Raw genomic sequence first — 27,425 nt, 5'->3', positions numbered from 1 at the left:
TTGCCGCGACTCGGCTTCGAACCCGCGGCTGCGCGAACAGACCACCTTCGCTGGCCACTGCACGCCACGTGTTCACTTGAGGACACAAGTTTTATTTTCTTGACACGGATGGAAAAATTACAGGATTGCGCTAAAGTGTGCTTAACAGCGGAAATGCGAAAGGCTTTCCCTTTCCTCTCTTTCTCCCTCTATCTTGTCTTTTTTGGCCTCTATCTCATCACATACATGCTGTTTATCAACTGTTGATTGACAGTTCGCGCGGACAACTTCCGTCCACGCCACTCATGAGCCAGAAAAGGATTACGCCTTGAAATATTTAATTAACGTATTAATTGGGTTGCTGCTGCACGGCGCGCTATATAACGTAGCGCACCCTGTCGGTCGGCTGAAGAAGTCAGTACAGCTGACGAGTGACGCTATACCTAATGATTAAAAAGCATAGTTGGAGCGCTCCGGCGTTGCCCGCTGTCTGAATTTCCAGGAAGCATCACGAATTACAATCGGGGTGCTCTGACGACAGACTCAGTGCGAAATCGGAACTTAGGATCCGACTACCATTCTTTGGTAAGATGCTTTCTACCGGAAATAGCCTTCCCGGGCATCGTGCGGTGTCTGTAACTGGTCTGTAACGATCAGTACGCGCCTCATTACCTCACAAAAATTTCTTTAGAGAGTCTATACACATTCCATAGACTCCGGTCTATAAAGTCTATAGACTCTAAAGACAAACCCTATAGGCAATGCAAATTTTATAGACAGTCTATAAACAATCTTTAGATTTAAAGCTATACACTTTTACTAGACTTTTGTATATAGACGTTTATAGACAGTCTATAGACTATGAACAGACAAAAATAAATATCTATAGGAAGGCAATAGAGTCATAAGAAGTCTATAGACTATTTAGAGACCATTTTTTAAACGTTATGCGATCTGGAAGAGAGAATGTGAGCTGAAAGCGACCATAGTATATTCACTGCTAGTGTACTTTCTTTTTTTTCCGCGTCAGGTAATCCGGTTATACAGTTAGGATCATTATATAAAAACAGGAAACATAGTCCGCGCTGAAAAATGATGTTTTTTGTGTTTTTTTTCCTACTGCACAAAACTTTAAACGCGTTGAAGTGTTCACGAGCTCAAGGGAAAACAGCTCAGGAAGAAAGCGCAACTATTCTTTCTTCTCGCGGGCTTGAGAAGTAGTATTTGACAGCATGCTATTAGGCTGTTTCCTTTCATACCGGTTCGAGCCGAGCATACGGCGTGTGTTGCTCGCCGCTAATGACTAAGGAAAAGTGCGCGTTTTGGAAATGCGGCTGGGATGGTCCTTACGCCTCATTTACGCTGAAGTTCCCTTTCCTTTTGTTTTTAAGCTGCTCAGAGGAAGGCTATACAGAAACTGCTATGCGGCGAAGTGGCTTTTCAGAACTTTTTATTTATTTATTTATTTATTATTTATTTATTTATTTATTTATTTCATAATACTGCAGGCCACTGCTTGGCCCAAGCAGGAGTGAACATATAATGATACATAACCAAAAGAATAAAGCGAACCGGTGACAGCTGCTGGCGGAAAGAGGCTTTTTTTTTTCACTTCTCGCCATATTTAGCTGAAAGTTTACTGGGCACGTAAGGTGGGCAAAAATAAAAGGGGGAATAATGGGGGGAAGGGGCTAATCGTAATTTTCATACTGGCCCGTAAAAGCAAACTACTTCCACGCTTATTGCTGATTTTTTCCCTCTCTCAACTTTCTTTTTTTTACATTCATTCTCTGACTAGCCTTTGAGCGCAGTGAAAACTGACAGCGGCTTGTGGTAATTGCAAACAGAATTCACCTTCTTAAAGTCTCTATTTATAGTTTCTGATAAATTTATATTGCCTATCAGTAGAACTACACTGTAACTCTGCCAATGGCTGTTTTCGTACGAAGCTCATTTGCCTATGAAATTTAGCGACCCGTAATTGGCTCACTAATATGCTCTGGCCAGTCGAGAGCATGCTGTTACCCGTAGACAGTTTCCGGAATCCGTTTCACGATTTGCTGAAACTAGCGCCTAGCTTAACGATGTCCGTTTTCACCGATGCAGGCTATATAACTGCTGTCCATTAATGCGTGAATGTTCTGTTGAGAACTTCCCCCACCTCAGCGCGGTTCGAAAGCAAATACCATGAACTCCGAACCTGCACATGTGAATTATTTATTGTTCAACTGAGCTACGCAGTAAAGCGTTCAGCCTATTGTGAATGCGTCGTGCTCAGGGGCGCATTCAACGTTAAACAAAAACACGCAAAAAAGAATGTGCATGCACATAGATGTGTGTCTCTGAGTACTGTAAATGACTTATTTTTCGCGAGCTCGGTATGTCACGAATTAAAATAAATTCGCATTTTAAGAATTTTTAGCGAGAACCAAATTCGTGAAGAGAAAAGTGTACAACAGCTGTATCTTACCGGCACTCACCTACGGGGAAGAAACGTGGAGGCTAACGAAAAGGGTTCAGCTTAAGTTAAGGACAACGCAGCGAGCCATGGAATGGAGAATTATAGGTGTAACGTTCAGAGACCGGAAGCGGGTGGAGTGGGTGAGGGAACAAACGCGGCTTAATGACATCCTAGTCGAAATCAAGAGAAAGAAATGGGCTTGGGCAGGGCATGCAATGCGAAGGCAAGATAACCGCTGGTCCTTAAGGGTAACGGAGTGGGTTCCAAGAGAAAGTAAGCGGAGCAGGGGGCGGCAGAAGGTTAGGTGGGCGGATGAGACTAGGAGGTTTGCAGGCAAAGGGTGGGGGGAGGGGGCACAGCTGGCAAAGCACAGGGTTATTTGAAGAGACGTGGGAGATGCATTTGCCCTGCAGTGGGCTGCAGGCTGATGATGATGATGATGCACATAGATGTGTGTCTATGAGCGCTGTAAATGATCTATTTTTCGTTTGCTCGGTATTTCGTGAATTAAACCGAAGTCGCATTTTACGAATATTTCGCGAGATGTAAATTCGCGAAACAGTGATGACAGGCCCCTTGGTCCTCCTTGCCTTCCTCAGGTAATGTAAAGTCGCGACTAAAAAAGACTAGTACAAGTTACCGACTACCGGCTGGGCGAGAAAGAAGATTAAAAAAAATTAAAGGTGCACATAAGTCTCCTTACTTGCTCCTAGTCTTGTCTGGGCACGTCTCGTATCACGTGATCGAGCATGTGACCTGTAGGAAGCATCTGGTTAGCTGTGACTGTAGTAATGTAATTAAGCATTTATTGCAATCATTTAAATAATTCATTACCGGTTGATCAGTAATTATTGGTTATTATAATTGATTAATCTATAATAAATTAGTTTTATTAGTTATTAATTTCCTTACTATTTTATTGTACGTTCAATTCTGTAGGAATTAATAATAATTCATCGATTTCGTGAGTTACTCGTAGCGTAGCGAACCATGACTGCCGCGCCTGATGCCACCTAAGCAGATCACTGACGATCGATGCGCCGCCGCGCTGCACGAGTCTGCTTCGGTTGAACTGGCCGTCTTCTGCGCTGACCGCCATTCTTCTGCTCGCCGTTTTGTGGCGCCCGCCGTGAACTCGTTCCCCTGCTCTCTTTGTGCACAAACCCCCTTTCAGTAGTAATAAGCGAAATGAATTGCCTTCTTATTTAACTGATTTTATTTAGTAATTCGTTCATTTAAGCTTTCCATTGGGTGGTTAACGACCCTACTTCGTCGTTATCTGCAATTGGTGAGGCCCTACCGTCTGCTGTTGACAGAGCGCTGTGATGCACCTCACCATTGGCTGCGTATCACAGCCAAGCTCGCTTCCCGCGGACGTTTGAAAACCAAATAGGCGGCGAAATGGACAATGGATGGATGGATGGATGGATGGATGGATGGATGGATGGATGGACGGACGGACGGACGGACGGACGGACGGACGGACGGACGGACGGACGGACGGACGGACGGACGGACGGACGACGGACGGACGGACGGACGGACGGACGGACGGACGGATGGACGGATGGATGGATGGATGGATGGATGGATGGATGGATGGATGGATGGATGGATCGATGGATGGATGGATGGATGGATGGATGGATGGATGGATGGATGGATGGATGGATGGATGGATGGATGGATACGGCTGAACCCTTTACATCGGGCGGTGGCTCAAGCCACCTAGCCATGTCTTGTGAAATTTTACTCCTGTCTTGCTTTTAGCCACCAATCAGATAACCTTCGCTTGGTTACTTCTAACCTCTTACAATCCACTTTCCCTTCACTATCCCTAAACCCCAATGCCTTGGGTAAGTCAGCTCCGCTGCCTTCCACTGTAGGGTGAAGCCCTTTACAAAAAAGTATCAAGTGTTCAGCCGTTTCCTCCTCCTCTCCGCACGCAATGCACAAAGTGTCTATCTCCTGGTACCTGACTCTATACTTCTTAGTCCGCAAAACTCCAGTCCTGGCCTCAAACAACAAAGAACTTCCCCTACAATTATCATAGATATTTTCTTTGGCAATTTCCTGTTTAAAGGTCCGGTATGTTTCTAGTGCCGATTTCGTCAGCATCCCTGTTTTCCACAAAGCTCTCTCTGTTCCTTTAACCTTTTTCTTAACCGATAATTGCTGATTTGCCCCCTTACTGCTGTCCAGATATTTGCTTGTCAATTTTCTAGTTCGCTTTCTCCATTTCGTGTCAACATTCTTTATATACAGGTATCTGAAAACTTTCCTAGCCCACCGCTTTTCCTCCATCCTTCTCAATCGTTCTTCAAATGCTATCTTACTGCTAGCCTCTCTGCTCTCGAAAGACGCCCATCCCATATCACCCTGTACCCCCTGATTTGGTGTATTGCCATGTGCTCCCAAAGCTAACCTCCCTACTCCCCGTTGCCTAATTTCCAGCCTTGCTTGAACATCTGGCCTCATACACAGGACCGCATTCCCGAAGGTCAGGCTAGGGACCATCACCCCTTTCCAGATCCCTCTTAGCACCTCATACCTATTGTAATTCCACAGTGCCCTATTTTTCATGACAGCTGCATTCCTACTAGCTTTATTCATTACATATTTTTCATGCTCTGTCAGATACTCAGCACTGTTATTTATCCACACCCCAAGATACTTGTACTCATTCACTACCTTTAGCACGAACTCCTGTATTCTATGCTCGCCGCCCTCTTCATTAAATGTCATGACTGCAGATTTTTCCTTACTATACTTGAAGCCTAATCTATCTCCCTCTGTACTGCATATGTCTAACAACTTCTGCAGGTCTTCCTTGTTGTCAGCCATTATCACTATATCGTCCGCATATATTAGTCCCGGTAATGTCTGTTTAATCAATTCCCCTTGCTTGAAAAAAGATAGGTTGAAACCTAGTCCGCTCCCCTCTAGCTTGGCCTCCAAACCTTGCAGGTACAACATGAACAACAAAGGGGACAGAGGACATCCTTGTCTAAGCCCCCGCTGTATCTCTACAGGCCCTGATACATTTTTTTCCCATTTTATGAGCACTCTGTTACCTCTATATATATCTTTTAAAAGATTAATTACTCCATTTTCCACATCCAATGTGCCCAATATGTCCCACAAATGCTCCTGAGAGCTTATAGAATGCGGCCCCTGGTGTGGAGACTGGCGTTAGAGGGGGGGGGGGGGGGGGGGGGGTCATCAGTCACTTTTCCCGGTTGTTCATGAGTACTTAGGCGCTAATGTGCACCAGATAATCAAATGCATTTCGGTAGTTGGTGGACTTGAGTGCTTGTGTGGATGGGTATTTATGTGAACTCTGGAGCATTCCTGATGGAGACAAATCCGTTTCATCGCATGCAGGCAATCTCGGTCATCTTCCGCGTTCAGTTTCCGCCATTCGCCTTCGTATACCGCGGCGTGCAGCTCGTTATTCTAATCATGGAATTCGTTTTGATTGTCCACTGCTGCCGCTGAGTGATTTACGCCCGCTCGGCTGCGCTCTGCGAACGTGCCTTCTCTCAAGTATAGAGTCCGCCGACGCCTGCGGCTGCTTGAAAACACGTGCCCATGCATGGACTGCGGAACGGACCTGTCGTTTTTTTCTGCGCTTATTCTTGCATTTTCTTTGCTCCCCCCCCCCCCCCCCCCCCTCTTGTTCTCTGATTTCGCCCTTCCTTTGTACGCCGAGCAAAGGCCCTCTAACTAAGCCGACGCGAGCTGGCTTGCTTGGACGGCCTGAAGCGGTCTCGGGTGAATAAATTTCCCAGCTCAACGCGCGGTACCACTTGTTGCACAGGCATGCGTTAACAAGGAATAAGCATGCCGTATATGTGAGCCTTGGTCGTGCACAGGCGGACGCTGGCTGCAGAGTCTGGAAGTCTGATGATTACGCATCTGACCTCAAGGCAGTCGCCGCGGAAGGAAGGAACCGGTCGAGACCGTGAGAAATAGCCCTATTGTTGTGGTTCCTTTTCATCCGTGTTCTCCGGTGTCTATGACTTTGCTGCGCGGCGTGTGATCTCGTGATCTCTGTGATCTCCGGGTCACGGTTACGAAAGCCTTTGAGACAGGCCCGTGAAAGCAAGAGAATGAATGCAATCAACGTGTATTTTAATCGTATACCCATGTACGGCTACAAAGATGTATACTTAGGGCGTCCTGCAAATCCTCGTGCTTCAAGAAAGCAGTTCAAAAAAAAAGGGGGGGGGGGGGGGGGGCAGTGAATAAAGGTATTAATACGATGGCAGTGTTTTGTTAGGCACTCGTATCGATCAGTCTAAATCGCGCGGAAGCATGTACCGTGAGCGACAGGAACCATAGCCGGGAATTCGGGACAGACCAGCTGCAAAACTTCCCATGGGGTCTAGTATCAATAAACAGCGGCTTGATATGGCCAAAATTTAGGTGCCTACAGATTGCCGCGCCTCTCGCGGTGAATAATGTTAGTTCAAGTTGCAAATTTCAAGATTCTTGATAAACGCACAATAGCCTGCAAGAAAATCATTGAAACAGACGAATTAACAGACATTCGTAGATATAACAGTCCGACAGATAAATTAAGAGAAAAAGAAGAAAAAATGGCTGTGGTTTAGCTCTGGTTAAACCTGGAGTGACGCGATAGCTACAGCTGGCCGAGTGGAACTTGGCCACGTGACCAACCACGTGACGAACCACGTGATCAGCCACGGCGCCGCGCCGCCGGCAGCTGCTCCGCACCACGGGACCAACCGCGTGAGAGCGTGGCGGCGCAGCCACGTTGTAGGCTCGAAATGCTACCGTAATGTAGCTATCGCTACAGAAATCGCTTCCGGGTGGCGCCACCATCCGTAAGCACCCGGAAAGTGGCTATTGAAATTAGTCACTTTCTGAAGCGAAGTTTCGCACTGGTACGATCTAGGATATCTCGCCCAGCCAATGTCCCTAACCTTAACGGAACACGTTCTATTCTACAGCCACTCGGTCGTTCTATTTCTTTCTTACGACACGGTTGACGTCAGCGCGCTATTTTTGAATGATCGAAGTCATGCTCCAAGGGAACTAGAAGCTCTTGGGCCGAATTACTGGCAATGAGTGAAGTTGAAAGCTTACTCTTATGCTGTACTTAGGAAAGAAGCCAACTGCATTTGAGACTGAGGAAAATTCGGGGGAACGTTTATATTATTATTGCTGTTTTGTTTATTAATGAAGAAAATAAATTGATTGATTTAGATGGGAGAAAGTTGTCAAGAAATCGGTAGAGAAGACTACAATCCGCCGATATTTTCCAGACTTTTTTTGGCTTACAGCGGACTTAGCTCATAATACTATGCATTGGACCTAAGCGCAAGTTGTAAAATATATCGTCCAGTCTTGCGCAGAGTATAGGTACGACTGCATGCACTGAAAGCGGATTCATTTTCCAGGCGCCATCCTTCAGACATGCCCGTACTGTCTATACCATCGGCTCGTCAGCAGCTCAGAGCGATCGATTGGACCTGTTAACACTCTTTTCAATGCATTCGTATAAAGGCTCGGAGTGAAAGCAATTCACGCATCCTCTAGTCAAGAATTATACTGACCCCTTTAACAGCTCACCTTCCGCAACACCTGTGAGTCCTTAATACCAGCTATACAGGATGGTTCAGACGCGTACGAACTATATACACCCTATTGCAGTGGACTATTCAGGGTGATTGAGACTTTCCACAATTTTTAAAAATAGGCTTTTTGAGTTAGAGGAGCGCTTTTTTCGGCATAGCATTGCCAGCGGTGCAATGCATCGGAGTACAGCTAAGACATGCTAAGTAGCAGGCTGGTTAATGAATACGGAATAGCTAACTTTTAGGCTATTACTGTTAGGCTCCTCAATTATTGAGAGGAGTGCAGCCCACCGTAGAAGTAATATTCATATCAGTTTTTAGAATTTCGAAAACGCTGTTACCCTCGGCGCTGTGGCCCAACAAATTTTGGCCGCGTCGCGCTTTAATACATGCGCTTTCGAGAAGCTTGGAGGCAAAGCAGCCTCTCCAGTGCACGCAACTCGTAGAAATAGCCAGAATTTGTTGGGCCACAGTGCCGAGGGTAACCGCGTTTTCGAAATTCTAAAGACTGATAGGAGTATTAATTGCGGTGGGCAACATGCCTTTCAATAATTAAGGGGACTGACAATACTAGTTAAAAAGTTCACTATTAAATATTGGTTAACCAGCCTGCTATAGTTAGCACGTCTTAGCTGTATTCTGATGTACTACACAGCTTACAATGCTATGTCAGAAAAATCGCAAAAAAAAATGTGGAAAGTCCTAGGTGGAACACCCTGTATACAGCAGCTGGCGAAGTTATAAATATAGTAAGCCCCGGTTAGGTGTATACAGCCGCCTCATTTCTTGGTTTCGCTTCGCGAACCAACCAGCCAAGCAGCAATCTAAACGCCCACGTTACGAACGGTAGAACCAACAACCCACGTCCTTAGCTCCCAGTGGCCCCTGGGGAGTTGACTATGTATAGAGTCTGCGGAGTAAAGAAAAAAAAAACAGAGAAGCGTCGATGGCGCATTCGTGAAACCCCGTTTCGAACTCCTACTTCTCCAAGCCCACGCGCTACACGTTTTTTATAGTTTTCTTTCAGCGAGACGGAACATGGTTTCCTGATGTTTCTCCCGAGAGCGGGAATTCTGGGAGAAGGAAACACGCATTCGGCGTCCCCTGCAGTGCCGCTTCGTGCCTGGGTTTCCAGCGAACCGATGCAGCGGCAAAAATGAGAGCCGCGATCCAGAAATAAGGGGGGGGGGGGGGGGGGGGGGGGAACGACTTCTGCTGTGCAGCCTATTTTTCTCTCATTACTTATTTAGTCTGTCCTAGTCATAAAACAGTCGTTCTCGTTCCGTTCTTGTGTCTGTGTGGGGTCTGCACTCCTACGCGTTGTTCTCATCTGGTTATAGTCTTAGATTGCTCTCCGCGAAGAAATATATATAGTTGCGGATGCGTGATCTACAACGGTTGTGTAATAAACGTACTATGCGGTAATTGACCTCCTCCTCCTCCTGTTCCGGATGTATGTGTGTGCTGTACAAGGGCTGCTTGCGGTGGAATGGCTGCCATTCTCGGCAGCTGTGCTTACGCCTTTGCTTCACTTGGCTGATTAGTTCATCTTGTTCCTTGCATCATGCCTTCTCTTTGTTCATTCCATATCCGCTACTGCTTTTCAATGTCATCGAAGGCCCCATCGGGCCAAAATGCGTCGTCGCTCACAAAATTCGCCCATTGGCTAAAGGGAAGCAACGGCACCATACTGGAGCATTACCATTGGCTGGAGATAAGTGACGTCTCCAGAGCGAAGCATTCCCGTTGGCTGGAGAGAATTGACGTCACCAATAGAGAACATTCCTATTGGCTGAATGGAGTTTATGTCGCATGACCGGAAGTGAAATCGGTAAAGGCGTCAACAGCTTCTAATGTTATCGCATTGCTGGCTCATAATGGCATTATGCATCACTGTGATTTTTTTTTTTTTTGCTAACTGCTCCCCTTGATTTTACTGTGGCAGCAGTGTACTTCTTATTCGGCGAGATCGCAGTGGTCTGAAGACTCCACCCATTACCTACTCCAACCCTACAGAAGGGTTTCCACCCAAATAGTCCCACCTTGAAGAAGCGCACGCAGCTGCGGTAGGAAAAAGCGGTAGCAAATCAAAGTCACCGACGCATTAGGAAGCTGATCGATGTGGAAAAGGTGGAAATAAAATGCGAAATGTAAAGCCAACACCGGTAACGCAGATTTCTCGCATCGCATCGTACGATCGCCCGTCATTTTTCTTCTTTGCGTCTCTTTCTCCACCTCCCTTTATCCCTACTTTTATTCCCTGCAGACATTCTATTAAAAAACTTTTTTATTGTTCTTTCTCCGTATATATATATATATCGATTCTTTTTCCAAGTTTGTAAACCATACATGGCTTTGAGCATTTTTCTACTGCTTTGTGAGCGGCCCTAGCGTTTGCGAGCGCTTTAATTTTTACGCTCTTCGCGATTGGCCTGCTCGCCGTTCGCGAAAAAAAAATGAAAATCGGTATCGCGAATAATCTGCGCAGACGCTGTGCGTATATCCTATTCTTAAACCATCCGTCTCAAATCGCTCCTAAGGAAACATTTGCCAGCAACGGCGATTTCACAACGCCCGCATAAGGTCCTTTGAATACCGACAAGCTGTATTGCGGGGGCCGCAGACGGTTCCGTTTCAAAATGCATCGTTTAGGATAGCGCCCTTGGGTATTGAATGAGTTCCTGACGCTGCCACGGGCTGCTGTGCCCGCATTCTGGTTATGAGGGGAAGGGGGGAGAGGCAAGGTTGGCCGAGAAGAGGGTGGGCGAGCTAAATAAAGCAAGCAGAAAGCGATACAGGCGGGCTCATTGCTGCAAGAACAGCTGTGGCCCGGCGAACGCTGTTTTTCGGGTCGGTCGCTTTCAAAGAGCCGCCCGCTCCGAAGCGCGTTAGCTAAATTTTGAAAGACGACCGCAAAATCGAGCTCGAACGTCGGGGCAGAGTTCCGGGTTATGCGGGTTAAAACGCCTGACGCGAGCTTCGTGAGCGCCTGTTTAAAAGAAAAAAAAATATTGAGATGCGATGGCGTTTGTTGCGCCCGCTTTGTGCCCGCGGTGCTTTACTATGGCCGTCGGCTGTTTATCGGATTCATCAGATGAGAACACAAAAAAAAAAGAAGTATGGCGCCTGATACTGTGTCAAAGAAACGTAACCACGCCAGAAATATATTCTTTACAAAACAATGTGATGATTTTCTGGTGAAAAGACAATGAATTCAGACATCACACTCATCTGACATTTCTGATGACTTGTGAGATGAGTTTCTGATGCATTGGTGACTAGTATTGGCCACCGATTTTCTGATTAAGACGTGATAATAATAATTAATAATAATAATTGGTTTTTTGGGGGAAAGGAAATGGCGCAGTATCTGTCTCATATCGTTGGACACCTGAACCGCGCCGTAAGGGAAGGGATAAAGGAGGGAGTGAAAGAAGAAAGGAAGAAAGAGGTGCCGTAGTGGAGGGCTCCGGAATAATTTCGACCACCTGGGGATCTTTAACGTGCACTGACATCGCACAGCACACGGGCGCCTTGCCGTTTTTCCTCCATAAAAACGCAGCCGCCGCGGTCGGGTTCGAACCCGGGAACTCCGGATCAGTAGTCGAGCGCCCTGACCACTGAGCCGCCGCGGCGGAGCTTAAGACGTAATATGTGTTTTCTTTTTGAGATTCTCAGTAATTTCTTTTGCATTCATGCCGAATTCGTGATGCATTTCTGGGTGATTTATGGTGCATTGAAACCAGTGTTATGACCAAAAAAATGTCGTGAATCCCGTTTTTTTAACGGCGCTTTGACACCACACAGAAAACCTCTGCGGTGAATCTCTCTTACATGTAATGTAAACATCCACTAAGCTATACTGAGCTACTTTCGCTGAAATGTGGAACAGTCCAGGACCATAATCAGCCATCACTGCTGCAAACAGCTTTCATCGACCCTCTGAAAGGAGCAAGTAACAAGATCGAGAATAAGGCATTGCATTCTCTAGATGTACATTCCACACCGGTACACTCACCTGATCTGTACTTCATAGTTGTTGTTGCTGCTGCTGCTGATAGGAAGAAGGGAAAGGAAAGTTCACGGGCCTGCCTACTGGCTCAAGCCGAGCCACGCTCTCTGCCGCGTGCTGAAAGTAGGAGAGTTAAAGGATAGAAGAGCAAAGATAGAAAGGAAAGGCGCGCGCTATTATGCACCGGCTGATCCCGGAGGCAGTGCAATACCGGGCCGACCCGTGCCAGAGCGCTTCAAGCCGAGCACTCCGCCATATTCCAAAAATATATTTAATATATTTGGTCCAAGGACCCGCAGCAGATATTAAATCAGGTATCAGGTATGCTTCATAAGGTGCACTTCATAGCGTGGACTCATGCTTATATACTGCCGAAAAGACGCCCCCTAACGAGTGTTAGTGAGCAGCTGTTAATAAGTTGAGTTTTCTAAGATAACTTTGGTGTCATATACGCAAGAACTGGCAGGCACAAATGAAGAGATTTAACTGCAAAGTTCTGGTAGTTTCTGAACATCATTGCTGCACGAGAAATTCAAAAAAAATATCTGAGGTCATGCTTGAAAAACATACGGATCTGATGTCTTCACGCATCAGAAAAACTTTTTTCATCAGGAAAGTTCATGCAAGTACACATCAAGAATGTATATGTCAGTCCGCTGCCTAAAAGTTGTTGCAAAAATTCATTAAGAATTTATCATGTCAGTCTGGAGAGAAAAGTTCATCAAAAACTCATTAAGAATTTCTGATATCGGGCTGATGCGAAAACACAACATATCTGTCCTTTGTGATTAATTTGTGATGACTCATCACGATTTTAACATAATGATATCAGAAATTCAATATCCATTTTTGTAAGCTCAATTCCGGTCTGTTTTTTTTAATTTAGACTTGATGATCCCATCGCACAATTTCATGAGTTCGCTCACATAATTTTGGCTGTTTCGACGAGTTACAGGCACTGGAGAGGTTCTTTGCCTCCATGCTTCTCGAAAACGCATGTATTTTGGCCCGATGTAGCCAAAGTTTGTTGCGCCACAGTGCTGAAGGGAACCGCGCTTTCTAAATTCTAAAAACCGATATGGATATTACTAATGTAGGCTACACACATCTCAAAATTCACAAGCCTATCAGTGATATATTTAAAAAGCTTACTATTCGGTATTGGTTACCCATCCTGCTATAGTTGGCACAACTTAACTGTATTCAGATGTACTACAATGCTGAATATGCTATGCCGAGAAAAGCGCTCTTCTAACTCAAAAAGCCGCCGTAGTGGAGGGCTCCGGAACAATTTCGGCCAACTGGAGATCTTTAAAGTGCGCCGACATCGCACAGCACACGGGCGCCTTTTGCGTTTCGCGATTTTACCAAACAGGAAACCTGTGTTTGCGAGATGCCCGCCGAGGTGGCCATGAATAGGCGTGCCTGTCCTCGTCGCTACGTTTCCTGCTGCATCCGACAGAAAACGATCTATGCTTGTAGGGTAGCTAGACGTATTCGCCTTCCTTCCTAGTGAATATATATAAACCTCAATTTAGTGTGTCAGACACCTCGTATACCTCACTGAATTTGTCGCGGTGTTTATCTTCGTCCTTTCTAATGGGCGTCGGTTTTTTACTCCTCTGTATAGTGCTAAATGTGTTCTCGCTTGTGCCAAACGAGTCGGGGCAGATGGTAATACAAGAGTAAAAGTGCTAGGGTTTTAAAGGCGTTCAGCCGAGTAGACGTGCGAAAGCATGCATTTACAAAGAAAACGGCGCGAAATACAGGGACAAAAGAGAAACAAACAGGACAGGACCAGCGCCTTTCTCTTTTGTCCCCCTTTCTTCTTCTTCTTCTTCTTCTCCTCAAGTAATATGGCACATACCCACGTGGGGGGATTGGCCAAGGTATAGGGTAGAATGCCAATGAAGCATTTGCGCGGGGAAGGAAACGTCAGAAGACTGAATCAAGATAAAAAAAAATAAAAAAAATTGGGAAAAATAAAATGAATTCAAGAGGTATGAGTCGTCCCCCTTTCTGTTTTGTCCCTCTTTCTCTTTCGTCTCTATATTTCGCGCCGTTTTCTTTGCGAATCATGAACCAACTAGCCCTAACTAGAGTTCTCCTTGAAAGCATGTATTTAGCCTGGTTGGCGCATCATTTTGCTTTGCTGGGTCGTCTGCACGTCTGGCGACGATATTAGTTCGATAGTAGCATTAGTTGATGAAGACGACAATGTGCAATTCACAGCGAGAGATTGTTTATGTTAGTTCGATGTTAGCAATAGTTGGTGAAGACGACAATGTGCAATTCACAGCGCGAGATTGTACATATTTGTTCGATAGTAGAATTAATTGGTGAAGACGACAATGTGCAATTCACTGCGCGAGATTGTTCATGTTATTTCGATGGTAGCATTAGTTGATGAAGACGACAATGTGCAATTCACTGCGCGAGATTGTTCATGTTATTTCGATGGTAGCATTAGTTGATGAAGACGACAATGTGCAATTAACGGCGCGAGATTGTTCATGTTAGTTCGATGGTAGCATTAGTTGATGAAGACGACAATGAGCAATGACCAGCGCGAGATTGTTCATGTTAGTTCGATGGTAGCATTAGTTGATGAAGACGAAAATGAGCAAGTCACAGCGTGAGATTGTTCATGTTAGTTCGATGGTAGCATTAGTTGTTGAAGACGACAATGTGCAATTCACAGCGCGAGATTGTACATATTAGTTCGATAGTAGAATTAGTTAGTGAAGACGACAATGAGCAAGTCACAGCGCGAGATTGTTCGTGTTAGTTCGATGGTAGCATTAGTTGTTGAAGACGACAATGTGCAATTCACAGCGCGAGATTGTACATATTAGTTCGATAGTAGAATTAGTTAGTGAAGACGACAATGAGCAAGTCACAGCGCGAGATTGTTCATGTTAGTTCGATGGTAGCATTAGTTGTTGAAGACGACAATGTGCGATTCACAGCGCGAGATTGTACATATTAGTTCGATAGTAGAATTAGTTAGTGAAGACGACAATGTACAATTCACAGCGCGAGATTGTTCATATTAGTTCGAAAGCAGCATTAGTTGCTGAAAAGAACAATGTGCAATTCACAGCGCGAGATTGTTCATATTAGTTCGATAGCAGCATTAGTTGCTGAAAAGAACAATGTGCAATTCACAGCGCGAGATTGTTCATATTAGTTCGATAGTAGAATTAGTTAGTGAAGACGACAATGTGCAATTCACAGCGCGAGATTGTACATATTAGTTCGATAGTAGAATTAGTTAGTGAAGACGACAATGTGCAATTCACAGCGCGAGATTGTACATATTAGTTCGATAGTAGAATTAGTTAGTGAAGACGGCAATGAGCAAGTCACAGCGCGAGATTGTTCATGTTAGTTCGATGGTAGCATTAGTTGTTGAAGACGACAATGTGCAATTCACAGCGCGAGATTGTACATATTAGTTCGATAGTAGAATTAGTTAGTGAAGACGACAATGTACAATTCACAGCGCGAGATTGTTCATATTAGTTCGAAAGCAGCATTAGTTGCTGAAAAGAACAATGTGCAATTCACAGCGCGAGATTGTTCATATTAGTTCGATAGCAGCATTAGTTGCTGAAAAGAACAATGTGCAATTCACAGCGCGAGATTGTTCATATTAGTTCGATAGTAGAATTAGTTAGTGAAGACGACAATGTACAATTCACAGCGCGAGATTGTTCATAATAGTTCGAAAGCAGCATTAGTTGCTGAAAAGAACAATGTGCAATTCACAGCGCGAAATTGTTCATGTTAGTTCGATGGTAGCATTAGTTGATGAAAACGACAATGTGCAATACACAGCGCGAGATTGTTCATATTAGTTCGATAGCAGCATTAGTGGCTGAAAAGAACAATGTGCAATTCACAGCGCGAGATTGTTCATGTTAGTTCGATAGTAGAATTAGTTAGTGAAGACGACAATGAGCAAGTCACAGCGCGAGATTGTTCATGTTAGTTCGATAGTAGAATTAGTTAGTGAAGACGACAATGTACAATTCACAGCGCGAGATTGTTCATATTATTTCGATAGTAGCATTAGTTGATGAAGACGACAATGTGCAATTCACAGCGAGAGATTGTTTATGTTAGTTCGATGGTAGCAATAGTTGGTGAAGACGACAATGTGCAATTCACAGCGCGAGATTGTACATATTTGTTCGATAGTAGAATTAATTGGTGAAGACGACAATGTGCAATTCACTGCGCGAGATTGTTCATGTTATTTCGATGGTAGCATTAGTTGATGAAGACGACAATGTGCAATTCACTGCGCGAGATTGTTCATGTTATTTCGATGGTAGCATTAGTTGATGAAGACGACAATGTGCAATTAACGGCGCGAGATTGTTCATGTTAGTTCGATGGTAGCATTAGTTGATGAAGACGACAATGAGCAATGACCAGCGCGAGATTGTTCATGTTAGTTCGATGGTAGCATTAGTTGTTGAAGACGACAATGTGCAATTCACAGCGCGAGATTGTACATATTAGTTCGATAGTAGAATTAGTTAGTGAAGACGACAATGAGCAAGTCACAGCGCGAGATTGTTCATGTTAGTTCGATGGTAGCATTAGTTGTTGAAGACGACAATGTGCAATTCACAGCGCGAGATTGTACATATTAGTTCGATAGTAGAATTAGTTAGTGAAGACGACAATGAGCAAGTCACAGCGCGAGATTGTTCATGTTAGTTCGATGGTAGCATTAGTTGTTGAAGACGACAATGTGCGATTCACAGCGCGAGATTGTACATATTAGTTCGATAGTAGAATTAGTTAGTGAAGACGACAATGTACAATTCACAGCGCGAGATTGTTCATATTAGTTCGAAAGCAGCATTAGTTGCTCAAAAGAACAATGTGCAATTCACAGCGCGAGATTGTTCATATTAGTTCGATAGCAGCATTAGTTGCTGAAAAGAACAATGTGCAATTCACAGCGCGAGATTGTTCATATTAGTTCGATAGTAGAATTAGTTAGTGAAGACGACAATGTGCAATTCACAGCGCGAGATTGTACATATTAGTTCGATAGTAGAATTAGTTAGTGAAGACGACAATGTGCAATTCACAGCGCGAGATTGTACATATTAGTTCGATAGTAGAATTAGTTAGTGAAGACGACAATGAGCAAGTCACAGCGCGAGATTGTTCATGTTAGTTCGATGGTAGCATTAGTTGTTGAAGACGACAATGTGCAATTCACAGCGCGAGATTGTACATATTAGTTCGATAGTAGAATTAGTTAGTGAAGACGACAATGTACAATTCACAGCGCGAGATTGTTCATATTAGTTCGAAAGCAGCATTAGTTGCTGAAAAGAACAATGTGCAATTCACAGCGAGAGATTGTTCATATTAGTTCGATAGCAGCATTAGTTGCTGAAAAGAACAATGTGCAATTCACAGCGCGAGATTGTTCATGTTAGTTCGATGGTAGCATTAGTTGATGAAAACGACAATGTGCAATACACAGCGCGAGATTGTTCATATTAGTTCGATAGCAGCATTAGTTGCTGAAAAGAACAATGTGCAATTCACAGCGCGAGATTGTTCATGTTAGTTCGATAGTAGAATTAGTTAGTGAAGACGACAATGAGCAAGTCACAGCGCGAGATTGTTCATGTTAGTTCGATAGTAGAATTAGTTAGTGAAGACGACAATGTACAATTCACAGCGCGAGATTGTTCATAATAGTTCGAAAGCAGCATTAGTTGCTGAAAAGAACAATGTGCAATTCACAGCGCGAGATTGTACATATTAGTTCGATAGTAGAATTAGTGAAGACGACAATGAGCAAGTCACAGCGCGAGATTGTTCATGTTAGTTCGATGGTAGCATTAGTTGTTGAAGACGACAATGTGCAATTCACAGCACGAGATTGTTCATATTAGTTCGATAGCAGCATTAGTTGCTGAAAAGAACAATGTGCAATTCACAGCGCGAGATTGTTGATATTAGTTCGATAGCAGCATTAGTTGCTGAAAAGAACAATGTGCAATTCACAGCGCGAGATTGTTCATGTTAGTTCGATGGTAGCATTAGTTGATGAAAACGACAATGTGCAATACACAGCGCGAGATTGTTCATATTAGTTCGATAGTAGAATTAGTTAGTGAAGACGACAATGTACAATTCACAGCGCGAGATTGTTCATATTAGTTCGAAAGCAGCATTAGTTGCTGAAAAGAACAATGTGCAATTCACAGCGCGAGATTGTTCATGTTAGTTCGATGGTAGCATTAGTTGTTGAAGACGACAATGTGCAATTCACAGCGCGAGATTGTTCATATTAGTTCGATAGTAGAATTAGTTAGTGAAGACGACAATGTACAATTCACAGCGCGAGATTGTTCATATTAGTTCGATAGCAGTATTAGTTGCTGAAAAGAACAATGTGCAATTCACAGCGCGAGATTGTTCATGTTAGTTCGATAGTAGCATTAGTTGTTGAAGACGACAATATGCAATTCACAGCGCGAGATTGTTCATATTAGTTTGATAGTAGAATTAGTTAGTGAAGACGACAATGTACAATTCACAGCGCGAGATTGTTCATATTAGTTCGATAGCAGCATTAGTTGCTGAAAAGAACAATGTGCAATTCACAGCGCGAGATTGTTCATATTAGTTCGATAGCAGCATTAGTTGCTGAAAAGAAAAATGTGCAATTCACAGCGCGAGATTGTTCATGTTAGTTCGATGGTAGCATTAGTTAATGAAAACGACAATGTGCAATACACAGCGCGAGATTGTTCATATTAGTTTGATAGTAGAATTAGTTAGTGAAGACGACAATGTACAATTCACAGCGCGAGATTGTTCATATTAGTTCGATAGCAGCATTAGTTGCTGAAAAGAACAATGTGCAATTCACAGCGCGAGATTGTTCATATTAGTTCGATAGCAGCATTAGTTGCTGAAAAGAAAAATGTGCAATTCACAGCGCGAGATTGTTCATGTTAGTTCGATGGTAGCATTAGTTAATGAAAACGACAATGTGCAATACACAGCGCGAGATTGTTCATATTAGTTTGATAGTAGAATTAGTTAGTGAAGACGACAATGTACAATTTACAGCGCGAGATTGTTCATATTAGTTCGATAGCAGCATTAGTTGCTGAAAAGAACAATGTGCAATTCACAGCGCGAGATTGTTCATGTTAGTTCGATAGCAGCATTAGTTGCTGAAAAGAACAATGTGCAATTCACAGCGCGAGATTATTCATGTTAGTTCGATGGTAGCATTAGTTGTTGAAGACGACAATGTGCAATTCACAGCGCGAGGTTGTTCATATTAGTTCGATAGTAGAATTAGTGAAGACGACAATGTACAATTCACAGCGCGAGATTGTTCATATTAGTTCGATAGCAGCATTAGTTGCTGAAAAGAACAATGTGCAATTCACAGCGCGAGATTATTCATGTTAGTTCGATGGTAGAATTAGTTGTTGAAGACGACAATGTGCAATTCACAGCGCGAGGTTGTTCATATTAGTTCGATAGTAGAATTAGTTAGTGAAGACGAGAATGTACAATTCACAGCGCGAGATTGTTCATATTAGTTCGATAGCAGCATTAGTTGCTGAAAAGAACAATGTGCAATTCACAGCGCGAGATTGTTCATGTTAGTTCGATGGTAGCATTAGTTGATGAAAAGAACAATGTGCAAGTCACAGCGCGAGATTGTTCATGTTAGTTTGATAGTAGAATTAGTTAGTGAAGACGACAATGTACAATTCACTGCGCGAGATTGTTCATATTAGTTCGATAGCAGCATTAGTTGCTGAAAAGAACAATGTGCAATTCACAGCGCGAGATTGTTCATGTTAGTTCGATGGTAGCATTAGTTGTTGAAGACGACAATGTGAAATTCACACCGCGAGATTGTTCATATTAGTTCGATAGTAGAATTAGTTAGTGAAGACGACAATGTACAATTCACTGCGCGAGATTGTTCATATTAGTTCGATAGCAGCATTAGTTGCTGAAAAGAACAATGTGCAATTCACAGCGCGAGATTGTTCATGTTAGTTCGATGGTAGCATTAGTTGATGAAAAGAACAATGTGCAAGTCACAGCGCGAGATTGTTCATGTTAGTTCGATAGTAGAATTAGTTAGTGAAGACGACAATGTACAATTCACTGCGCGAGATTGTTCATATTAGTTCGATAGCAGCATTAGTTGCTGAAAAGAACAATGTGCAATTCACAGCGCGAGATTGTTCATGTTAGTTCGATGGTAGCATTAGTTGATGAAAAGAACAATGTGCAAGTCACAGCGCGAGATTGTTCATGTTAGTTCGATAGTAGAATTAGTTGTTGAAGACGACAATGTGCAATTCACAGCGCGAGGTTGTTCATATTAGTTCGATAGTAGAATTAGTTAGTGAAGACGACAATGTGCAATTCACAGCGCGATATTGTTCATATTAGTTCGATAGCAGCATTAGTTGCTGAAAAGAACAATGTGCAATTCACAGCGCGAGATTGTTCATGTTAGTTCGATGGTAGCATTAGTTGTTGAAGACGACAATGTGCAATTCACACCGCGAGATTGTTCATATTAGTTCGATAGTAGAATTAGTTAGTGAAGACGACAATGTACAATTCACTGCGCGAGATTGTTCATATTAGTTCGATAGCAGCATTAGTTGCTGAAAAGAACAATGTGCAGTTCACAGCGCGAGATTGTTCATGTTAGTTCGATGGTAGCATTAGTTGATGAAAAGAACAATGTGCAAGTCACAGCGCGAGATTGTTCATGTTAGTTCGATAGTAGAATTAGTTAGTGAAGACGACAATGTACAATTCACTGCGCGAGATTGTTCATATTAGTTCGATAGCAGCATTAGTTGCTGAAAAGAACAATGTGCAATTCACAGCGCGAGATTGTTATGTTATTTCGATGGTAGCATTAGTTGATGAAAAGAACAATGTGCAAGTCACAGCGCGAGATTGTTCATGTTAGTTCGATAGTAGAATTAGTTAGTGAAGACGACAATGTACAATTCACAGCGCGAGATTGTTCATGTTAGTTCGATGGTAGCATTAGTTGATGAAAAGAACAATGTGCAAGTCACAGCGCGAGATTGTTCATGTTAGTTCGATAGTAGAATTAGTTAGTGAAGACGACAATGTACAATTCACTGCGCGAGATTGTTCATATTAGTTCGATAGCAGCATTAGTTGCTGAAAAGAACAATGTGCAATTCACAGCGCGAGATTGTTCATGTTAGTTCGATGGTAGCATTAGTTGTTGAAGACGACAATGTGCAATTCACACCGCGAGATTGTTCATATTAGTTCGATAGTAGAATTAGTTAGTGAAGACGACAATGTACAATTCACTGCGCGAGATTGTTCATATTAGTTCGATAGCAGCATTAGTTGCTGAAAAGAACAATGTGCAGTTCACAGCGCGAGATTGTTCATGTTAGTTCGATGGTAGCATTAGTTGATGAAAAGAACAATGTGCAAGTCACAGCGCGAGATTGTTCATGTTAGTTCGATAGTAGAATTAGTTAGTGAAGACGACAATGTACAATTCACTGCGCGAGATTGTTCATATTAGTTCGATAGCAGCATTAGTTGCTGAAAAGAACAATGTGCAATTCACAGCGCGAGATTGTTATGTTATTTCGATGGTAGCATTAGTTGATGAAAAGAACAATGTGCAAGTCACAGCGCGAGATTGTTCATGTTAGTTCGATAGTAGAATTAGTTAGTGAAGACGACAATGTACAATTCACTGCGCGAGATTGTTCATATTAGTTCGATAGCAGCATTAGTTGCTGAAAAGAACAATGTGCAAGTCACAGCGCGAGATTGTTCATGTTAGTTCGATGGTAGCATTAGTTGATGAAAACGACAATGTGCAATACACAGCGCGAGATTGTTCATATTAGTTCGATAGTAGAATTAGTTAGTGAAGACGACAATGTACAATTCACAGCGCGAGATTGTTCATATTAGTTCGATAGCAGCATTAGTTGCTGAAAAGAACAATGTGCAATTCACAGCGCGAGATTGTTCATGTTAGTTCGATGGTAGCATTAGTTGTTGAAGACGACAATGTGCAATTCACACCGCGAGATTGTTCATATTAGTTCGATAGTAGAATTAGTTAGTGAAGACGACAATGTACAATTCACTGCGCGAGATTGTTCATATTAGTTCGATAGCAGCATTAGTTGCTGAAAAGAACAATGTGCAATTCACAGCGCGAGATTGTTCATGTTAGTTCGATGGTAGCATTAGTTGTTGAAGACGACAATGTGCAATTCACACCGCGAGATTGTTCATATTAGTTCGATAGTAGAATTAGTTAGTGAAGACGACAATGTACAATTCACTGCGCGAGATTGTTCATATTAGTTCGATAGCAGCATTAGTTGCTGAAAAGAAAAATGTGCAATTCACAGCGCGAGATTGTTCACGTTAGTTCGATAGTGGCTTTAGTTGATGAAAACGACAACTTGCAATTCACTGTGCGAGATTGTTGATATTAGTTCGACAGTAGCATTAGTTGATGGAGGTGGGGATGTGCAATGCATAGCGCGAGAGTGTGTACATTACTTCGATAGCAGCGTTAGCTGATGAACACGACGTTAATTGTGCAATGCACACCGGGAAAGTGTGTTGCAGTTCAACACGAGGCACGATCGGCTGCGGCGATAGCATATAGTGCTCTCATGCTGTGGCCAGCAAAGCTGGTCTCTTCGCGCCGCCGCGGGTTCGAATCCCAGTCGCGGCAATGTTGATTTTATTTGTTTATTTATGTTTTGGCTAAGCTCACCCCCCAAGGTCAAGTTCCCCACAAACTTGGTGAGTCGGTTTGACCTCGTGAGGAAGTACTTTCTCGTTAAAAAGGAGCTGTCGCGTGATTACAGCGACAAAAGTAACGTTCCGCCCGTTCCACCAGCGTTAGGCATGTTGCAACAGAGGTAACCTCTCCAGCTCAAACTACTTTAGAAAGAACTCATTCGCCAAAAATTACCTCTGGTTAAGTGCGTGTAGCTCGTGCGTTTAGAGTTGCTTCATGCGACCAGTCTACGGAGCTGAGTGGGAGAAATGGATGTTCATCGGCGGAGTATTCGTAATTAAGCCTTTTCTGTAGCTTCCGCGTTTGGATTTCGTGCGACTGCCATCGTAAGCAGGAGCTAAAATACGGAGTGTATTAGGGAATCGCACGCGCACACGGTTCGCAAAAACTTCCTCATGCCCGCGTCGCTTATTCCTTCATCACGCTTTCGTATTGCAAGCGGCGCCGAAACTTTCCCTCTCATAAAATAAATAAATGAAAATTCGCCTTTCATGGCCCAGCCGCAACTGCCGACGTTAACCTAGCCCTCGTCTCGCCTCAAGTAAGATCTATTCGCCGTGTAATATATCGCCTTGCACGTCTGTCTGTCGGGACGCAATGGAGCGGTCGCTCGGAAGCCGTCGTGCCGAACGAAGACGCGGCGAAATACAAAAAAAAAAGCAGCAACACCGGACGAAAGGAACACCGACAACAAATCTCTATACACACACACAAGCAACGAATCGTCATTTTGAACGACTGCCTGCCGTTCTCATCGCCATCGAACCTGCAGCGAGTACGGCGACTCTACGACACGCGAGTTTCTTGCGAGTTTTTTTCTTCCTTTATTTTTGTTTTAGGCTGCTCCTGCGAAGGCTAGAAGAAGCCTTTCAATTTCTCCCCGTTCCCGGCAGGCGACACTTTGACAGGTTTCGTGTCGGGCGACGCAGAGGAGACATCTCACCCTTCTTCTGCGCGTGTTTTTTTTTTTTTAACCCACGATCAGCGAGTAGCAGACGGGCCCTGTAAACGTTCGTCTGCGGGGAGAATCAACTCCACGAATGCCACAGCCCAGGCTCGCTCTCACGAAAAGCATGCAACGCGGTGGAAACTGCGAGCAGAAATGACTGTGCCGGGTCCTGCACGTTCTCTTGTATACCTCTTGCACCTTCATGGTTCCTTTTAGAGCGGAAGGCCCACTTCACGACCAAAGCTGCAAAGGCAGGGCCATTTGGCCTTGAACAAATAAATAATAAATAAAATAGATAAACACTACCGTGACAGGCATTCGAACCCGCGGAGGTGCGAACAGATCAGCTTCGCAGGCCACTGCACGAGAGCGCTATGCTATCGCCACAGCCGGTCACGCCTCGATCGTGTTAACCTGCAACTCACTCTCACGCTGCGCATTGCACATCGTCGTCCCCGTCAATTTCCATCTATGTGCCATGTAATCAAGGCAACAACAAAAATCTGCGGCGCGGACAGATCAGATCAGCCTAACCTCGATCTGAGCTTAACCTGACTCGCCAGACTCGTCGCCAGACGTGCCGAGACCCAGCGAAGCAAAACCAGACCCAATCAGGCTGTACGCATGTTTTCGGATATCTGCTCGGTTTAACTTCGTTAAGACCCCACCATTTGTTTAACAAGCTCTGTAAATCGCTGCGATCTCGCGCAATTGCTTCATGAAATCCGCTACATAACGCACCGCTTGGCGCATCGTGTGAGTATGTTAAGAGTCTGCTCAAATGGAATCACCTGAGCAAACGGAGCGCAGCAGATCCATTTGTGCTGGAAAGGATTAAGCTCTTGAAGGTTACGGATACTGTTTGTTGGCTTATTTGTTTGAGTAGGCGTAATAGACAGTCTGGAGATTGCTGTTGCGACCAAGGACTACAACGCCTGACGAGGTTTATGCCCCTCTGCGGTTCAGCCGCCCTCTGCGAGACCGACACGAGAAGTGCGTTATCAGGGGGCGCCCCCATGCACTGCGGTACCATTCGGAACTAGGACGAGAAGCAGTTATTTCTGTCCCCGATAGTACATGTATGAGACGCATAAGCACGGATGATTATTAATTACGGCACAACTACGCACAAGCAGTTATGTACGTAAAAAAAAACAAAAGTTTGGGTCTGCCAAATGTGCATTATTCAATTCGAAGTCGTCTGCTCAAGTAGTCTCAGTAGCGGGCTACCCTTCGCTCCCTCCCTAAAAGACTTCAGTCCCACATACAGATGTCAGCGGTATTAAAGGGAACATATATTAGCAATCAAGAAACAACCTTTTTTTTATGCATCTCATTGCGTGATACGCGACAGGGTTAATTGGAGAGACATGGTAGCGGCCTTTGCCCTGCAGTGGGTGTATAGTCTGGCTTATGATGATGGAGATCACGATGCCGACGCGATACGCGAAAAAAAAAATACAAAGAATGTCTACCATTCATATACGTGGAGTAATCGTCGCTGTCTTTCTGCCTGTCAAATGTTCTTCTAATACTGCTTCAGCCTCAAAAAACAGTGTTCTTAGGTGGGCTGCGCGTTCATCAACGTCTGCCGCTTCTATTCGAATGGCGTATTCTAATCGGTGGCCCGCAGAACAGTCCTGAATCTCCCAATGTGCAAAAAAAATACGTCTAGGTCACTAAGAACTTTGGATTTGAATCCAAATAGCCCATTCGAGCACGCTTTTCGGTTCGCGGAGCTAGAAATCGTGCTCCATATCGCCTATTAGAATACGGCGTAAGATCCGCGGGAAACACTGAGCGTCCTCTAAGCTCGCTTGGTAGTTTGTTATTGTTGTCTTCTATTGAAATATTTTAATTATTATAGCAACAACAACAACAGTTTTTTTGCTTCAATGGCTAGCGCTAGCCATAGCTTCCAATGCGCTGCACAGTTCTACCAAAACGGAACACGTAAAGCCGTCCAGAGGGACAAGAAAAAAGTAATAATAGTGAAGAAAAAAGAACTAGGTAACAAATAGCGTTCTTCATTTCGGGTCCCCGCAAACCTGTCACGAACGCCGCCGCCGTGTTCGCCGTCGTCTCTCCAGTGGTGATGACGGCGAGACATTCCTGAGCTCTTTCTTTTCCTCTTCTTTCTTTTATATCCTTTCATATTTGTTCCACGAAACCGACGTGTCCGGCACAAAGCCATCGCGGACGCTCAAAACGTTCCTTTCTTCACATCCGTGGCTTTTCGGGCCCGGTCGTTCTGCTATATATATATATATATATGTGTGTGTGTGTGTGTGTGTGTGTGTGTGTGTGTGTGTGTGTGTGTGTGTGTGTGTGTGTGTGTGTGTGTGTGTGTGTGTGTGTGTGTGTGTGTGTGTGTGTGTGTGTCGCGCTTCGCTAGGAACCGGGCAACTCTTGGATTCCCGTTCATGAAGGGGGTGTCATGACGAAAGCTAATAAGAAAGCGAACAACAACACAGCGCGCGTACGTATTATATGGGCTCACTTTTTCTGCAGAATAAAACAAGTAATAATTACGGCGGGTACATACCCAAAAAGGTGTGGCTTTGTCGGCCAAGCTCGCCTCGGAGCACGCTTGCGGTCGTAGACATCTGTACGCGCAGACGGTCTGCCTGGAGAGATGGCGCCAGAACTTTCGTCTTCCGGCCGAGAGACGCGTTTCTTATTTTACCGGTCTCAACACGACTCTATAGTGAACGCAACGATATTGGATGCAATCGTCACCGTACAGCACGGTCTTTCTTTTCTCCCTCTGGTGTTCCATCGCGAAAAAGGACGTTGATATAATGGCCTGTCAAGTGCCCGCACAAAAAGATTAGAAAGATTTATTATGTTCTGTCAGTCCTGCCGTTTGTCCATTTTTTTATTTTTAATACTTCAGCCGCGTTATTCCTTACCTAAAGGGTGCGCCACAAGTTCCCAGGGCACAGGATCCTCTTATAAGCAATGTAGTGGAGCATTTACTGCGCCCCTGGAGTTCAGAATCTCTGTAGAGGGTGGGTAAAGTATCGTTCTAACCTCTGAGAACCTCCTTGGCTTCATAGGCGTCTTAAGTGACAGAATATACTGCTGAAAAGAAGCCCCTGTGTCCTGGAAACGTTTCACGCAGCCTGTGATGTAAGTTCCCTCCAGCTAATCGCAGTGCTCCCTATTGGTGACGTCACTCCTTCCAGCCAGTGAGAATGCTCTGGTTTGATGACGTCACTTTCATCCAGCCAGTGACAATACTCCGGTCTGGTGACGTCACTTCCCAACAGCCAATGGAGAAATTTTATGATTGGCGACGCATTTCGGCCCCACGATTAGTAACACTACCGGGTGTCTCACTTTCCATTCTTTCAATAATTGTGCAGGTTCTCCCGTGAGACGGAGACCAACCCCAACCACTTCTACTTCGTCGATTTCGAGCGACACAACAGCGAGATCGCCGCGTTCCACCTAGACAGGTAAGCGGCTGCGCCCGGTTTGTTCAGCCGATGAAGTGCTTCGCAAAGCTCGGCGTGCGCCGCGATCTCTAGAATGAATTATAGTCGGATACAACT

The 27,425-nt window shown here is 44.2% G+C and overlaps 1 protein-coding gene across 5 annotated transcripts in view; it reads left to right on the top strand.

The window, feature by feature from the left end:
* LOC144102066 (extracellular serine/threonine protein CG31145) overlaps positions 1-27,425 on the top strand; it is a 250,432-nt gene that overhangs the window by 210,154 nt on the left and 12,853 nt on the right. For all 5 annotated transcript variants that reach the window (XM_077635340.1, XM_077635341.1, XM_077635342.1 and 2 more), the window contains one exon: positions 27,237-27,329. In XM_077635340.1, the coding sequence (XP_077491466.1) occupies positions 27,237-27,329 (93 nt within the window). The remainder of the gene's footprint in view (positions 1-27,236; positions 27,330-27,425) is intronic.

Source organism: Amblyomma americanum, chromosome 8 (assembly GCF_052857255.1).
Source record: "Amblyomma americanum isolate KBUSLIRL-KWMA chromosome 8, ASM5285725v1, whole genome shotgun sequence".
NCBI classification, from domain to species: domain Eukaryota; kingdom Metazoa; phylum Arthropoda; class Arachnida; order Ixodida; family Ixodidae; genus Amblyomma; species Amblyomma americanum.
Note: the sequence above shows the minus strand (reverse complement) of the source record. Positions and strands in the feature narration are given on the sequence as shown.